Below are 17,142 nucleotides of genomic sequence, written 5' to 3'. Positions count from 1 at the left end.
AGACCTAGGAACAGAATATGTTTTTCAAAAAAAGTAAAGTTATAGATGTAAATGGTTGGTTTGACTCCATTTTAGGTGATTAAAGTATCTGTTTTTCTTTTTGGGGGAATAGGTTATAGCAAATGACAGAAGTCCTTTGGTGGGTAAAATCCACTGGGAGAAAATGGTGAAAAAGGTGTCAAGATTTGGAATACGTACAGGCACGTTTAACTGTTCCAGTGACCCCAGGTAAGCTGATTAGGCAATTCTTAGAATTTGAGTTCTGACCAGAATTTTTTTAATGTGATAAAGACAGTGGTATTAGAAGCCTGTTTAAACTGAAAGTTAATTAGCATGTTTAGCACATTGTTAGTTACACAGGTATTTGATTAATAGTTTTTTTTTTTTTAAACATCTTTATTGAAGTATAATTGCCTTACAATGGTGTGTTAGCTTCTGCTTTATAACAAAGTGAATCAGTTATACATATACAATATGTTCCCATTTCTCTTCCCTCTTGCATCTCCCTCCCTCCCACCCTCCCCATCCCACCCCTCTAGGTGGTCACAAAGCACCGAACTGATCTCCCTGTGCTATGCGGCTGCTTCCCACTAGTTATCTATTTTACATTTGGTAGTGTATATATGTCCATGACACTCTCTTACCCTGTCACATCTCACCCCACCCCCTCCCCATAGCCTCAAGTCCATTCTCTAGTAGGTCTGTGTCTTTATTCCCATCTTGCCACTAGGTTCTTCATGGCCTTTTTTTTTTTTTTTTTTTTCCTTAGATTCCGTATATATGTGTTAGCATACTGTATTTGTTTTTCTCTTTCTGACTTACTTCACTCTGTATGACAGACTCTAACTCCATCCACCTCATTACAAATACCTCCATTTCATTTCTTTTTATGGCTGAGTAATATTCCATTGTATATATGTGCCACATCTTCTTTATCCATTCATCTGTCCATGGGCATTTAGGTTGCTTCCATGTCCTGGCTATTGTAAATAGAGCTGCAATGAACATTTTGGTACATGACTCTTTTTGACCTATGGTTTTCTCAGGGTATATGCCCAGTATTGGGATTGCTGGGTCGTATGGTAGTTCTATTTGTAGTTTTTTCAGGAACCTCCATACTGTTCTCCATAGTGGCTGTATCAATTTACATTCCCACCAACAGTGCAAGAGTGTTCCCTTTCCTCCACACCCTCTCCAGCATTTATTGTTTCTAGATTTTTTGATGATGGCCATTCTGACCGGTGTGAGATGATATCTCATTGTAGTTTTGATTTGCATTTCTCTAATGATTAATGATGTTGAGCATTCTTTCATGTGTCTGTAGGCCATCTGTATATCTTCTTTGGAGAAATGTCTATTTAGGTCTTCTGCCCATTTTTGGATTGGGTTGTTGGTTTTTTTGTTATTGAGCTGCATGAGCTGCTTGTAAATCTTGGAGATTAATCCTTTGTCAGTTGCTTCATTTGCAAATATTTTCTCCCATTCTGATGGTTGTCTTTTGGTCTTGTTTATGGTTTCCTTTGCTGTGCAAAAGCTTTTAAGTTTCATTAGGTCCCATTTGTTTATTTGTGTTCTTATTTCCATTTCTCTGGGAGCTGGGTCAAAAAGAATCTTGCTGTGATGTATGTCATAGAGTGTTCTGCCCATGTTTTCCTCTAAGAGTTTGATAGTGTCTGCCCTTACACTTAGGTCTTTAATCCATTTTGAGTTTATTTTTGTGCATGGTGTCAGGGAGTGTTCTAATTTCATACTTTTACATGTACCTGTCCAATTTTCCCAGCACCACTTATTGAAGAGGCTGTCTTTTCTCCACTGTATATTCTTGCCTCCTTTATCAAAGATAAGGTGACCATATGTGTGTGGGTTTATCTCTGGGCTTTCTATCCTGTTCCATTGATCTATATTTCTGTTTTTGTGCCAGTACCAAACTGTCTTGATTACTGAAGCTTTGTAATATAGTCTGAAGTCAGGAAGCCTGATTCCCCCAGCTCCATTTTTCGTTCTCAAGATTGCTTTGGCTATTCGGGGTCTTTTGTGTTTCCATACAAATTGTGAAATTTTTTGGTCTAGTTCTGTGAAAAATGCCAGTGGTAGTTTGATAGGGATTGCATTGAATCTGTAGATTGCTTTGGGTAGTAGAGTCATTTTCACAATGTTGATTCTTCCAATCCAGGAACATGGTATATCTCTCCATCTATTTGTATCATCTTTAATTTCTTTCATCAGTGTCTTATAATTTTCTGCATACAGGTCTTTTGTCTCCTTAGGTAGGTTTATTCCTAGATATTTTATTCTTTTTGTTGCAATGGTAAATGGGAGTGTTTTCTTAATTTCACTTTCAGATTTTTCGTCATTAGTGTATAGAAATGCAAGAGATTTCTGTGCATTTATTTTGTATCCTGCTACTTTACCAAATTCATTGATTAGCTCTAGGAGTTTTCTGGTAGCATCTTTAGGATTCTCTATGTATAGTATCATGTCATCTGCAAATAGTGACAGCTTTACTTCTTCTTTTCCGATTTGGATTCCTTTTATTTCTTTGTCTTCTCTGATTGCTGTGGCTAACACTTCCAAAACTATGTTGAATAATAGTGGTGAGAGTGGGCAACCTTGTCTTGTTCCTGATCTTAGTGGAAATGGTTTCAGTTTTTCACCATTGAGGACAATGTTGGCTGTGGGTTTGTCATATATGGCCTTTATTATGTTGAGGAAAGTTCCCTCTATGCCTACTTTCTGCAGGGCTTTTATCATAAATGGGTGTTGAATTTTGTCGAAAGCTTTCTCTGCATCTATTGAGATGATCATATGGTTTTTCTCCTTCAATTTGTTAATATGGTGTATCACATTGATTGATTTGCGTATATTGAAGAATCCTTGCATTCCTGGGATAAACCCCACTTGATCAAGGTGTATGACACTTTTAATGTGCTGTTGGATTCTGTTTGCTAGTATTTTGTTGAGGATTTTTGCATCTATGTTCATCAGTGATATTGGCCTGTAGTTTTCTTTCTTTGTGACATCTTTGTCTGGTTTTGGTATCAGGGTGATGGTGGCCTCGTAGAATGAGTTTGGGAGTGTTCCTCCCTCTGCAATATTTTGGAAGAGTTTGAGAAGGATAGGTGTTAGCTCGTCTCTAAATGTTTGATAGAATTCACCTGTGAAGCCATCTGATCCTGGGCTTTTGTTTGTTGGAAGGTTTTTAATCACAGTTTCAATTTCAGTGCTTGTGATTGGTCTGTTCATATTTTCTATTTCTTCCTGGTTCAGTCTCGGCAGTTTGTGCATTTCTAAGAATCTGTCCATTTCTTCCATGTTGTCCATTTTATTGGCATAGAGTTGCTTGTAGTAATCTCTCATGATCTTTTGTATTTCTGCAGTGTCAGTGGTTACTTCTCCTTTTTCATTTCTAATTCTATTGATCTGAGTCTTCTCCCTTTTTCTCTTGATGAGTCTGGCTAATGGTTTATCAATTTTGTTTATCTTCTCAAAGAACCAGCTTTTAGTTTCATTGATTTTTGCTATTGTTTCCTTCATTTCTTTTTCATTTATTTCTGACCTGATCTTTATAATTTCTTTCCTTCTGCTGGCTTTGGGGTTTTTTTGTTCTTCTTTCTCTAATTGCTTCAGGTGCAAGGTTAGGTTGTTTATTCGAGATGTTTCCTGTTTCTTGAGGTAGGCTTGTATTGCTATAAACTTCCCTCTTAGCACTGCTTTTGCTGCGTCCCATAGGTTTTGGGTCGTCGTATCTCCATTGTCATTTGTTTCTAGGTATTTTTTGATTTCCCCTTTGATTTCTTCAGTGATCACTTCGTTATTAAGTAGTGTATTGTGTAGCCTCCATGTGTTTGTATTTTTTACAGATCTTTTCCTGTAATTGATATCTAGTCTCATAGCGTTGTGGTCGGAAAAGATACTTGATACGATTTCAATTTTCTTAAATTTACCAAGGCTTGATTTATGACCCAAGATATGATCTATCCTGGAGAATGTTCCATGAGCACTTGAGAAAAATGTGTATTCTGTTGTTTTTGGGTAGAATGTCCTATAAATATCAATTAAGTCCATCTTGTTTAATGTATCATTTAAAGCTTGTGTTTCCTTATTTATTTTCATTTTGGATGATCTGTCCATTGGTGAAAGTGGGGTGTTAAAGTCCCCTACTATGATTGTGTTGCTGTCGATTTCCCCTTTTATGGCTGTTAGTATTTGCCTTATGTACTGAGGTGCTCCTATGTTGGGTGCATAAATATTTACAATTGTTATAGCTTCCTCTTGGATCGATCCCTTGATCATTATATAGTGTCCTTCTTTGTCTCTTGTAATAGTCTTTATTTTAAAGTCTATTTTGTCTGATATGAGAATTGCTACTCCAGCTTTCTTTTGATTTCCATTTGCATGGAATATCTTTTTCCATCCCCTCACTTTCAGTCTGTATGTGTCTCTAGGTCTGAAGTGGGTCTCTTGTAGACAGCATATATATGGGTCTTGTTTTTGTATCCATTCAGCCAGCCTGTGTCTTTTGGTGGGAGCATTTAATCCATTTACATTCAAGGTAATTATCGATATGTATGTTCCTATTCCCATTTTCTTAAATGTTTTGGGTTTGTTATTGTAGGTGTTTTCCTTCTCTTGTGTTTCTTGCCTAGAGAAGTTCCTTTAGCATTTGTTGTAAAGCTGGTTTGGTGGTGCTGAACTCTCTCAGCTTTTGCTTGTCTGTAAAGGTTTTAATTTCTCCATCGAATCTGAATGAGATCCTTGCTGGGTAGAGTAATCTTGGTTGTAGGTTTTTCTCCTTCATCACTTTAAGTATATCCTGCCACTCCCTTCTGGCTTGCAGAGTTTCTGCTGAAAGATCAGATGTTAACCTTATGGGGATTCCCTTGTGTGTTATTTGTTTTTTTTTCCCTTGCTGCCTTTAATATGTTTTCCTTATATTTAATTTTTGACAGTTTGATTAATATGTGTCTTGGCGTGTTTCTCCTTGGGTTTATCCTGTATGGGACTCTCTATGCTTCCAGGACTTGATTAACTATTTCCTTTCCCATATTAGGGAAGTTTTCAACTATAATCTCTTCAAATATTTTCTCAGTCCCTTTCTTTTTCTCTTCTTCTTCTGGGACCCCTATAATTCGAATGTTGGTGCGTTTAATGTTGTCCCAGAGGTCTCTGAGACTGTCCTCAGTTCTTTTCATTCTTTTTTCTTTATCCTGCTCTGTAGTAGTTATTTCCACCATTTTATCTTTCAGGTCACTTATCCTTTCTTCTGCCTCAGTTATTCTGCTATTGATCCCATCTAGGGTATTTTTAATTTCATTTATTGTGTTTTTCATCATTGCTTGGTTCCTCTTTAGTTCTTCTACGTCCTTGTTAAATGTTTCTTGCATTTTGTCTATTCTATTTCCAAGATTTTGGATCATCCTTACTATCATTATTCTGAATTCTTTTTCAGGTAGACTACCTATTTCCTCTTCATTTGTTAAGTCTGGTGTGTTTTGACCCTGCTCCTTCATCTGCTGTGTGTTTTTCTGTCATCTCATTTTGCTTATCTTACTGTGTTTGGGGTCTCCTTTTCACAGACTGCAGGTTTGTAGTTCCCGTTGTTTTTGGTATCTGTCCCCAGTGGCTAAGGTTGGTTCAGTGGGTTGTGTAGGCTTCCTGGTGTAGGGAACTAGTGCCTGAGCTCTGGTGGATGAGGCTGGATCTTGTCTTTCTGGTGGGCACATCCACGTCTGGTGGTGTATTTTGGGGTGTCTGTGGCCTTATTATGATTTTAGGCAGCCTCTCTGCTAATGGATGGGGCTGTGTTCCTGTCATGCTAGTTGTTTGGCATAGGGTGTTCAGCACTGTAGCTTGCTGGTCATTGAGTGATGCTGGGTCTTGATGTTGAGACGGAGATCTCTGAGAGATTTTTACCGTTTGGTATTACGTGGAGCTGGGAGGTCTCTTGTGGACCAGGGTCCTGAAGTTGGCTCTCCCACCTCAGAGGCACGGCCCTGATGCCTGGCTGGAGCACCAAGAGCCTTTCGTCCACACGGCTCAGAGTAAAAGGGAGAAAAAATAGAAAGAAAGAAAGAAAGAAAGAAAGAAAGAAAGAAAGAAAGAAAGAAAGAAAGGAAGGAAGGAAGGAAGGAAGGAAGGAAGGAAGGAAGGAAGGAAGGAAGGAAGGAAGGAAGGAAGGAAGGAAGGAAGGAAGGAAGGAAGGAAAGAAAGAAAGAAAGAAAGAAAGAAAGAGGCTATAATATAGTGAAGTAAAATAAAGGTATTGTAAAGCAAAGCTATACAGACAAAATCTCACCCAGAAGCATATACATATACACTCACAAAAAAAAAGGAACAGGGGAAAAATTAATATATCCTGCTCCCAAAGTCCACCTCCTGAATTTGGGATGATTCGTTGTCTATTCAGGTATTCAACAGATGCAGGCACATCAAGTTGTTTGTGGAGTTTTAATCCGCTGCTTCTGAGGCTGCTGGGAGAGATTTCCCCTTCTCTTCCCTGTTCACACAGCTCCTGGGGTTCAGCTTTGGATTTGGACCCGCCTCTGCGTGTAGGTCGCCTGAGGGCGTCTATTCCCCGCCCAGACAGAACAGGGTTAAAGGAGCAGCTGCTTCGGGGGCGCTGGCTCACTCAGGCCGCGGGGAGGGAGGGGTACGGAGGAGGCGGGGCGAGCCTGCGGCAGCAGAGGCCGGCGTGACGTTGCACCAGCCTGAGGCGTGCAGTGCGTTCTCCCGGGGAATTTGTCCGGGGATCACGGGACCCTGGCAGTGGCGGGCTGCACCGGCTCCCGGGAGGGGCGGTGTGGAGAGTGACCTGTGCTCACACACAGGCTTTTTGGAGGCGGCAGCAGCAGCCCCAGCGTCTCACGCCCGTCTCTGGGGTCCGCGCTGATCGCCGCGGCTCGCGCCCTTCTCTGGAGTTCGTTTAGGCGGCGCTCTGAATCCCCTCTCCTTGCGAGCAGCGAAACAAAGAGGCAAGAAAAAGTCTCTTGCCTCTTCGGCAGCTGCAGACTTTTTCCCGGTCTCCCTCCCAGCCAGCTGTGGTACGCTAACCCCTTCAGTCTGTGTTCACGCCGCCAGCCCCAGTCCTCTCCCTGCGATCCGACCGAAGCCCGAGCCTCAGCTCCCAGCCCCGCCTGCCCCAGCGGGGGAGAAGACAAGCCTCCTGGGCTGGTGAGCGCTGCTCGGCGCCGAGCCTCTGTGCGGGAGTCTCTCCGCTTTTTCCTCTGCGCCCCTGTTGCTGTGGGATCTGCGCTGTTACCTGCGGCTCGCGCCCGTCTCTGAAGTGCGTTTAGGCGGCGCTCTGAATCCCCTCTCCTCGCGCACCAGGAAACAAAGAGGGAAGAAAAAGTCTCTTGCCTCTTCGGCAGCTGCAGACTTTTTCTCGGACTCCCTCCCGGCTAGCTGTGGTGCGCTAACCCCTTCAGGCTGTGTTCACGCCGCCAATCCCAGTCCTCTCCCTGCGATCCGACCGAAGCCCGAGCCTCAGCTCCCAGCCCCCACCCGCCCCGGCGGGGGAGCAGACAAGCCTCTCGGGCTGGTGAGTGCTGGTCGGCACCGCTCCTCCGTGCGGGAGCCTCTCCGCTTTGCCCTCCGCACCCCTGTGGCTGCGCTCTCCTCCGTGGCTCCGAAGCTTCCCCCCTCTGCCACCCGCAGTCTCTGCCCGCGAAGGGGCTTCCTAGTGCGTGGAAATCTTTCCTCCTTCACAGCTCCCTCCCACTGGTGCAGGTGCCGTCCCTATTCTTTTGTCTCTGTTATTTCTTTTTTCTTTTGCCCTACCCAAGTACGGGGGGAGTTTCTTGCCTTTTTGGAGGTCGGACGTTTTCTGCCAGCGTTCAGTGGGTGTTCTGTAGGAGCAGTTCCACGTGTAGATGTATTTCTACTGTATCTGTGGGAAGGAAGGTGATCTCCGCGTCTTACTCTTCCGCCATCTTCTCTCCTCCCCCGATTAATAGTTTTTGATAACTGGCAGTTATTTACTTTCTCTCTGAGATCTCTTTTTGTCTGGTTCTTCTATGTTGTTTCTAACGGGGGTGACTCTTTAGAGTATGTCTTCAGTCTTTTTTGTTTCAATTTTACTTCCCAAGGAGGCTTCAGTACGTTGATGGCTTTAGGTGACACCTTTGTGCTGATCTAAATCTTCTTTCATAATTCGGACCTCTAGTTTGCATTCTGACACTCGTTTCCATTTGCCATACAAGTACCCCAGATAGACTCTGTTCCCTAAACCTGGTGTTCAAATTCATATTCATCTTTTTCTTTAGTAAACCGTGTGCCCTTTCTACCTTTTCTTTTTCTGTCCTTTACTATTTTTTTTTTTCCATTTTCTCAGACAAAATTCTTTGCAGGCATTTTTGTTTTTCTTTTTGTCATCATCTCCAGTATTTAGTCTGTCACATTATTTCTTGTTTCATTATTCCATTGTTTCTTCTTTGAAATGTGTTTTATTTCAATTTCTAGTTCCTCCAAGTTATGACTTGAATTCATTCGTTCATTTAATTATCCATTCAGTAGACATTTAATAAAAGATTAGCTGGACTTCCCTGGTGGCACAGTGGTTAAGAATCCGCCTGCCAGTGCAGGGGACCACAGGTTCGAGCCCTGGTCCGGGAAGATCCCACATGCCGCAGAGCAACTAAGCTCGTGTGCCACAACTACTTAGCCTGGGCTCTAGGGCCCGTGAGCCACAACTATTGAGCCCGCGTGCCACAACTACGGAAGCCCGCGTGCCTAGAGCCCGTGCTCCGCAACAAGAGAAGCCACTGCAGTGAGAAGCCCGCACACCACAATGAGTAGCCCCCGCTCAATGCAACTAGAGAAAGCCCACGCGCAGACAAAGACCCAATGCCAAATATAAATAAATAAATTTATTTTTAAAAAAAAGATTAGCACGTACAGCATGTTCTGTTCAGTGCTGAGGACGGGGCATATGATATGTGTGGAGAAGCCCCCACGTTACGTAGTTTCTAATGTAGGTAGATACGCCTGGCTTATCTATGTCCGTTATATGTGGTCTCAATGGGAGACCCATTCGCTGTAGAAAACCCTCCTCCACCACTGCTTCACCTCAGATTCTCCTGCCCTTCTCCTTCAGGCTTACGTTTGCTTCGATTTTCCTCACTGTCCGTGTTTTGCTCGCTTGTAGTGTAGGCTGAGATGTGTGGTAGGAGGACTCCTTAAAAGTTGGGGATAAGAAGGGAACTTGTTGTGTCTCCTGACTCACATTTAGTTTCCTCATTTACCCACAAAGCTCCCATTTTCATCTTCACCACAGAACCTTGATCATATTCTAATGCCTTTGGTTGAAATGTCCAAGATAGCGTAAGTGTTCATGTTCTTATGAAAAGGAAATCATTCTTATTTCTGTCTTGTGTTTACCAAAGACAATGGCATTTGGTCTTATTCCATCATTCCCAGATGGTCTAAGTGAAAGATCTTTTTCCCTCCCACTGGTGATTGCAATACCAGAATAAATGATAGTTCTGATGTTTTGATTTTTTTTTCAGATAATGCCAAAGTCAGTATTAAGATCACTGATTTACTGAATAATATTCAGAACTTATTTTTTTTAATGAATAAACTAAACAATATATTTTGAACACTAACTTATAAATATATTAGAAAATATCAAGTAAAAAGAAATGTACAAAAATATAAAGGTCAAACACATATTTCAGTCTAACTTAAGTTCTTAAATAACAATAGAGAATTCAAAATGAAACTAAGCATGACATAAAGTGAAGATGATCTATTCAGCACGAAAAACTGAAGGAAATAGTAAATTAAAATTTATTTTTAATGTAATTTTATAAAGCAAAATGCATCAGAAGTGTCATAATTGAGTCCAGTGGACTTTAGCACAAATTTTTCTAGCTTTTCTTTTGAAAAGCCCTTTTTGATTCTATACCAGCTGAGCAGCAGTGAAGAGATACATATAATCTACCTCCAAGTTTCCTCTAAATCCTTCATCTTCGTCTTCAGATAATCCCACCTCTTATTTATGATGGAAGAGACCTTTTTTGAGCAACTTTTTGCTTTTTTGTTGACTGCAGCTATAATTTTTTGTTATTAAAGAAGCACTTTTACGTCATCTTCCTTAGTTTCATCACAAAGATGAAGATCTTGATGCAGAGTTACTTGTATCAGTTTCAGTATTGTCATGTTCGTTTCCTTTTATTTGGAAAGTCTTCCAACTAGAGTAAGAACTATTCTTGTCATAGATGCTGTGCTTAGTCAGGGTCATTTTTTTTCTTTTTTTTTTGAGGATTATGGAGATACAGAAGAACAAAATAGGGAGAAAATAGAAAAGCGTGTTCAGAATGTCAATGCAGGGTGTAACTGGGCAGAGAATAGTGTTATTCAGCAAGCAAGCATTTTAATATGTTGAATAATTCAGTCATCATCTTGATCTCAGATTTTTAACAACAGCAAAACTCTCTACGCTGCTGCCTACATTGCTGTCTTTGACTGTAGTTCCTTCTCTTGCGTGGCCTCCAGGACAGCCTCTGATGTGCTGGCCCCATCGTATAGTAGTATTTTCCTGACCTGTTTTGCTCCCCTTAAGAACATTCAGGACCCCCACTCTGTACAGTGTCTGACTCTGTCCATGGCAGCAGTTTTCATTTCTTTCCCACACAGCCATTGTGCCTGGCCCCAGTTCCTCTAATTCCCCAACCCAGTGATCTGTCTCAGGGGCCTTTCCCCTGTCAGGTCTATTCTCTACTCTTTTTCTCCCCCCACCTTTGGAGAAAGTAGGAAGTGACGTGGGATATGTATCGGGAGGTTGGAGAGGCGGGGCAGAGATAGTAAAGAGTGGGATGGCACTGGAATTACAGGAGCTGAGTGATACATGGGCCAGGAGGGCTTATGGTGAAAGAATCAGGGATGCGTGCCCATGGGCTAAGCAGGGAAAAGAAAGTAAAGGGAAGATTGGTGAGCAGGACAGGAAGGCCAAGGAGACCAATGACCTTGTCTGAAGAAACAGCACTTTATGAACAGAATACCAAGGTTGCTTTTTAAATATAGTATGCCTTACCAGAAACTGGAGTGCCAGAACTCACTAGTCATGTTTTTTTAAAAATCATTTTTAGTCTTCAAATTCTCTAAGAGATCTCAAAAGGTTTACTTTAAGAACTAGAGGATATTTTCGTGGTGTCATCATTGAACTTACTCAGACCTTTAAAAAGGTTTTTTAAATTGGCAGTAAAAAGTTTTTATATTGATATGAACATTAGTCTTTTCTGTCTAACAGTGGGGTTTTAAAATTAATATGGTATACTTTATTTGTGTGTTGGACTTCAAGTCTGGAAAACATGATTTAATTTGAAAGATACATGATGACATACAAAATTTTACTGTCCTGGGTACTCTTAAATTCTTGTGAAATGATAAACCTTAAAACTGTCACTTAGTTCTGAACTGAAAAGAAAGTACATAGTACATTTGTTTTCTTCCATGAAGAAATGTATGCACTAAGATAAGACTTCGCTTGTTTTACACAGTAAAATTTTCTGTTTGAAAGACTGTCATTTAATTTATGACACAAATCAGAAGCCAAATATTCTCTGAGGTGGTTATAGAAAGATGAACAGAATGACCAAGAGTAGAAATGTGTATCCTATGCAATTAAAAAAGTAAAGCTAGTTAGATATTTAAGATGTGAATAAGGCAACTATCTATATGTAGTTGACTTGTTTTGGGGGGAGGGTGGTGGAAATACCATGTCAATGAACTATTATTTTGCATTGGACAAACAACACTGTTACAGAATAGAAGATATTTTATTTTGTAGGAGTATATAATTCTTAACCCGTTTCAATTAAAGCAATATTGACATTAATGGTATCTATCTTGTTAAGGAAGTAAATCAACTCAACAAGAAGCTGAGTCGTAGTCTCTGATCCTGAGTCACCCAGATAGTTTCCCAGAGTCGTTACTAACCTTGTCTTTGTGACATAACATGTTGTCTTCACTTATCTTAAACTATATCATGAAATTCCTGAGATAAAATTAATTGTATTATCATCATAAAACCATATGCCACGTACATCAAGACTTCTATCTTAATCTGATCATATAAATGTATAATATGCTTATTTAACTTAATAAAATATAATCCATACTTTCTAAGTAAAGCATAACATTTATAATTTTTACATCAGTATTCTGAATAGCAAAATTAAAAATTAAACATTTATTACCATCCACTTACAAATCTGTAGTGAACAAAATGTATCCACATGGTAGATTTTCCTTTTTTCAACTTTACTGAGGTAAATTTATATATTGTAAAACTCCACATGGTAGGTTTTTAGAAAAAAACTTTTTTTTTTTTAAAGGAAATTGTTTCTCTGAGTATCTCTGCAAATACCCCTCTTCATGGTCCTCATTAAAGAGATGAGAGAGTACAGAAAAATAAAGGACTTGCTCTTTTCTAGGTGAGCTTTCGTGCAGATTACTTTATGGCAGTGCTTGTGTGTGTCAGGCATTGTGGTGGGTGCTTGGGTTAATAAGTGGGTACAGCATGGCTCCTACCCTCAGGAGCTCGGCATTCAAGTCAGGGACTCAGCATATAAGATAATCTATTTCCTTCTCTCTTCTTTGCCCACCTGAATCTAACCATCCTTAGAGAGCTAGTTCAATTCCCAAACTTTTCGTGAAATCTTCACCAGCCCAAACTCCCAGTGATACTCCCTTTTTTTTTAACTTCCTTTACATTATTTAGTAATAGAATATATACAGTTTTATACTTTTGTCTCCTTAATAGGATTTTAAATTCTTTGTGAACAGGAATTATTTTCCTATTATCTTTAGGATCTTATTAGCACATAATGCATTAGTAGTTTCATAGTAGATGCTGGAAGTACTTGCCGATTCTCTTGGCTCTAAGGCTTTTCAAGCTACACTTTTCTTTTAAAAAAAAAAGAAAGAAAGAAAAGAGAGAAAGAAAAGAAACATAGAGATACAAACGAAAAATATGATAAAAAGAGAGCTTGCTTTTCCTCTTATACAACTGCCAGGTATTGGTACTACTTTTGATTGTTTACAGGTAATTTGTTTTTGGGGAGAGGGTATCTTTCAGGTGCTAAGGAAATGTATCAGGGAAAAGACAAACTGTTTGCACAGCAGTGAAGATAAGCAAGCTAGCTCATCTAGCGGCCTAGCTATTTACTTACAGTCTCCTCTCTTATAGATACTGCAGGAGAAGAGGCTGGGTACGATCCACACTCATTATGTCTGTTCCACAAACAAGCACTTCTAAAGGGAAAGTCATGCTTAAAGAATACAGCGGCCGCAAGATTGAAGTAGAGCACATTTTTAAGTGGATAACTGCTCATGCAGCTTCGCGGATCAAAACCATTTATAATGCTGAACGTTTGAAAGAAGACTGGAATAAAAGTGATCAATACTGGGTAAAAATATACCTATTTGCAAACCTTGACCAGCCCCCAGCTTTCTTCTCTGCACTAAGCATAAAGTTTACTGGAAGAGTTGAGTTTATTTTTGTGAATGTGGAAAATTGGGACAATAAGAGTTATATGACAGATATTGGTGTATATAACATGCCATCATACATACTTAGAACTCCTGAAGGAATTTACAGGTATGGAAACCACACAGGCGAATTTATATCCCTTCAGGCCATGGACTCATTTTTGCGCTCATTACAACCTGAAGTAAATGATTTGTTTGTTTTGAGCTTGGTTCTAGTTAATCTTATGGCTTGGATGGACTTATTTATCACACAAGGAGCTACCATAAAACGATTTGTGGTTCTCATAAGCACTTTAGGGACATATAATTCTCTATTAATTATTTCCTGGCTACCTGTGTTGGGCTTTTTACAGCTCCCTTACTTAGATAGCTTTTACGAGTATAGCTTAAAATTGTTGAGATATTCCAATACAACCACGCTGGCTTCATGGGTCAGGGCAGACTGGATGTTTTATTCTTCACACCCAGCCTTGTTTCTTAGTACATACCTTGGACATGGTTTACTAGTCGATTACTTTGAGAAGAAGAGACGGCGCAACAACAACAATGATGAAGTCAATGCCAATAACTTAGAGTGGTTATCAAGCCTGTGGGACTGGTACACCAGCTACCTCTTCCACCCGATTGCTTCTTTTCAGAACTTTCCTGTAGAATCTGATTGGGACGAAGACCCTGACTTGTTCTTGGAGCGATTAGCTTTCCCTGACCTTTGGCTTCACCCTCTGATACCAACTGATTATATAAAAAACTTGCCAGTGTGGCGATTTAAATGTCTTGGAGTCCAGTCTGAAGAGGAGATGTTGGAAGGTTCTCAAGATATTGAAAATGACTCAGACAGTGAGAGCGTAGACACTTTTAGCAGTGAGAAGGAAGTATTTGAAGATAAACAAAGCGTATTTCACAATTCTCCAGGAAGAGCAAGTCACTGTGATGCTGAGGCTTGTTCGTGTGCCAATAAATATTGTCAGACCAGCCCTTATGAAAGGAAGAGGCGGTCATATGGATCATACACCACTAATGAAGACATGGAACCTGATTGGTTAACTTGGCCTGCTGATATGCTGCACTGTACCGAATGTGTTGTTTGCCTAGAGAATTTTGAAAATGGATGTTTGCTAATGGGGTTGCCTTGTGGTCATGTGTTCCATCAGAATTGCATTGTGATGTGGTTGGCTGGGGGCCGACACTGTTGCCCTGTTTGCCGGTGGCCTTCTTATAAAAAAAAGCAGCCATATGCACACCACCAGCCCTTGTCAAATGATGTCCCATCTTAACCATGTGCAATTTGTCCTTTATAAGCTTTGCGTATCTTACAGCTTGCCTTTTTAATGTTAGTCACAATGTTTTTGTGGTTTGGTGTTTAGTTTAATGTTAGTGCAGTGACAGGAAATATACATTTTGCTAATGTTGATGACAATTATTTGGTTGCCTTGTGTGTCAATATGAATGCATACTTAAATGTAACAATTTTTATTTACAACATTGGAAATTCAGAAGTTAATGTTTTTTTGTAAGCACAAAAGAAGTATGATAGAAATTTATCCTAGCAAGACTTTACAAGGTAGGATCAAATTCTAATGGAAGTGAGGAGGTTTCTTATCCTAAATGTTTCCTCCCTTTTTACAATCTGTGTCCAGCACCTCTTGGTTAAATAATGTATGCTCTGAGACATGAAATTAAAACAGACCTATGAAATAAATTATTTTAAAACCAGAAGATTACAGCTTTTTTAAAATTGTTTTTGATAAGGTGGCTGAGTGCTATAAGTGTTTTGAAGGTTTGTTAATTTCACAGGTAAGTCAAATATGATTCTTGACTCATGTGGGGGAAAAAACAAGACAAATTATGTTGCTGACACTAGCCAGAGGTGATGTTGGTCCACCTTGGTTAGCTTTTATGGGAAGGAATTTCATGGTGGGCTTTTTTTAAAGTATTAAATCATTTATGAGTATATTCATGTAAATAAAATCAACTATAGCATATTGGCCACACATAGATTATATATTTTTCCTGACTTTTTATTTTGAAAAAATTAACTATAGAAAAGTTGGAAACATAGTACAATGAACATTCATTTCTCTATCTAATTCACCAGGTGTTTACACTTTGTTATATTTGCTTTATCTCCTCTCTCTATGTCTATAATCTTTTTTTCCTTTCTCTCTCTCTCTTTTTTTTTTTTTTTGCTGATCCCTTTGAAAGTAAATTTCAGTCATCATGATGCTTCTTTGCCACTAAAATGTATCACCATGTAACTCCTAAGAACAAGGACATTTTTTATATAACCACCACACCATTGTCACACCCAGGAAATTTAACATTGATTTAATAATATCTAATATACAATTCGTACTTCCCAGTTGCTCCCAAAATAGTCTATATCTTTATATGTTTCTGTTTTGTTTTTATTGGGAACTCAGACAAAGTTTATGATTGGGTTTAGTCTACTTTGTTTCATTCTTTTCTCTAGAGCAGTTCCCCTGCCCCCTTTTTTTTAAAAAAAAGTCTTTTCTGACATTTTTGAAGAGTACAGGCTAGTTGGCTTATGGAATGTTCCACATTTCTGGATTTGTCTGAGTGTTTCTTCATGATTAGATTTAAAGTGAACAATATTGCCTAGATGATATGTATTTCCCGTTTGTATGACATCAGAAGGCACGTGATGTCAGTTCATCCCATTGTTGGTGTTGCTAAACTTGCCTAAGATAGAATCTGTCTTATCTTTGCAATGTAAGGTACTTTCCACTTGATAAGTAAGAAGGAACCTGTGAGGCCACATGAGTATCCTGCTCTTCAACAAACTTTAACCCAATGGTTTTAACATCTGTTGATGATTATTAGCCTGAATCAGTTATTAAATAGGAGTCGTGACTTGAAGATTTTTAAATTCTATCCTTCATTCTACATTTATTAAGTGGCATTTTTTGTGTGTGAAAGAAGAACTTTCCATTTTTTCATCTTGTGCTTTGAAATACCACTGTAGACCCAGATTCTTTTTATATTCAGTGTGTTAAAATTCATTATTCTTTTTGACGCTCAAATCATCCCAAATTTGGTAAGTGGGAGCCCCTCTAAGCCAGCTCTTACGTCCTATTTACATCCCTTTGTGATCTTGGAACACTTCTTTGCCTTTTGACACAAGGTATTCTAGGCTCACTTTGTATTTTTCCTGGCCCAACCCTGTAATCAGTCATTTCTTCAAAGGGTCCAGGTTTCATGGGGGACTTTAAAACCCTTTATTGACTGCCCCTCAAAATGGTAAGAAAATTAAATTTTCTCCTTCGGAATTGCTGCTGGATTACTAGCAGAAACCTTTTTTTCTCTTCATGATACACTGAGCCTCATTTTCACACAGTAATGGGAATAGTAAGGACTAGCATTTACTTACTCTGTATTAATATTTGAGAGCTTTTAAAAATTTTAAACGAGTACAAACACTACTCCTTGTGCTCTAATTTTCCTTTCAAAAAAAAAAGTAATCATGTTACTGTAAATGTTTGTGTTTCTCAGAGTTCTGCCATCATTCCACTGCTCTTTTCTCTCGTATTTTCAGCAGATGTCCCAAATCGACGTGTCCAGGCAAAGGCCCCTCCCCAGATCCTCAGTTTCATGTACAGCTGTCTGTTGAACAACTCTTCCTAGATGCTCTTA

The 17,142-nt window shown here is 39.6% G+C and overlaps 1 protein-coding gene across 3 annotated transcripts in view; it reads left to right on the top strand.

The window, feature by feature from the left end:
* LOC137777301 (E3 ubiquitin-protein ligase RNF103) overlaps positions 1-17,142 on the top strand; it is a 119,206-nt gene that overhangs the window by 11,259 nt on the left and 90,805 nt on the right. The window contains exons 3-4 of one of the 3 annotated variants that reach the window (XM_068564098.1): positions 113-228; positions 13,190-15,207. The exons of 1 other annotated variant lie outside the window; for it this stretch is intronic. In XM_068564098.1, coding sequence (XP_068420199.1) covers positions 113-228; positions 13,190-14,765 — 1,692 coding nt within the window. In that variant the 3' untranslated portion in view covers positions 14,766-15,207. Of the gene's footprint in view, positions 1-112; positions 229-12,339; positions 12,435-13,189; positions 15,208-17,142 lie in introns of those variants that run through there. One more of the 3 variants, XM_068564099.1, reaches the window with a different exon arrangement.

Source organism: Eschrichtius robustus, chromosome 15, assembly GCF_028021215.1.
Source record: "Eschrichtius robustus isolate mEscRob2 chromosome 15, mEscRob2.pri, whole genome shotgun sequence".
Taxonomy (NCBI): domain Eukaryota; kingdom Metazoa; phylum Chordata; class Mammalia; order Artiodactyla; family Eschrichtiidae; genus Eschrichtius; species Eschrichtius robustus.
The sequence above is the reverse complement of the archived record's forward strand: the minus strand, read 5'-3'. Positions and strand labels throughout refer to the sequence as shown.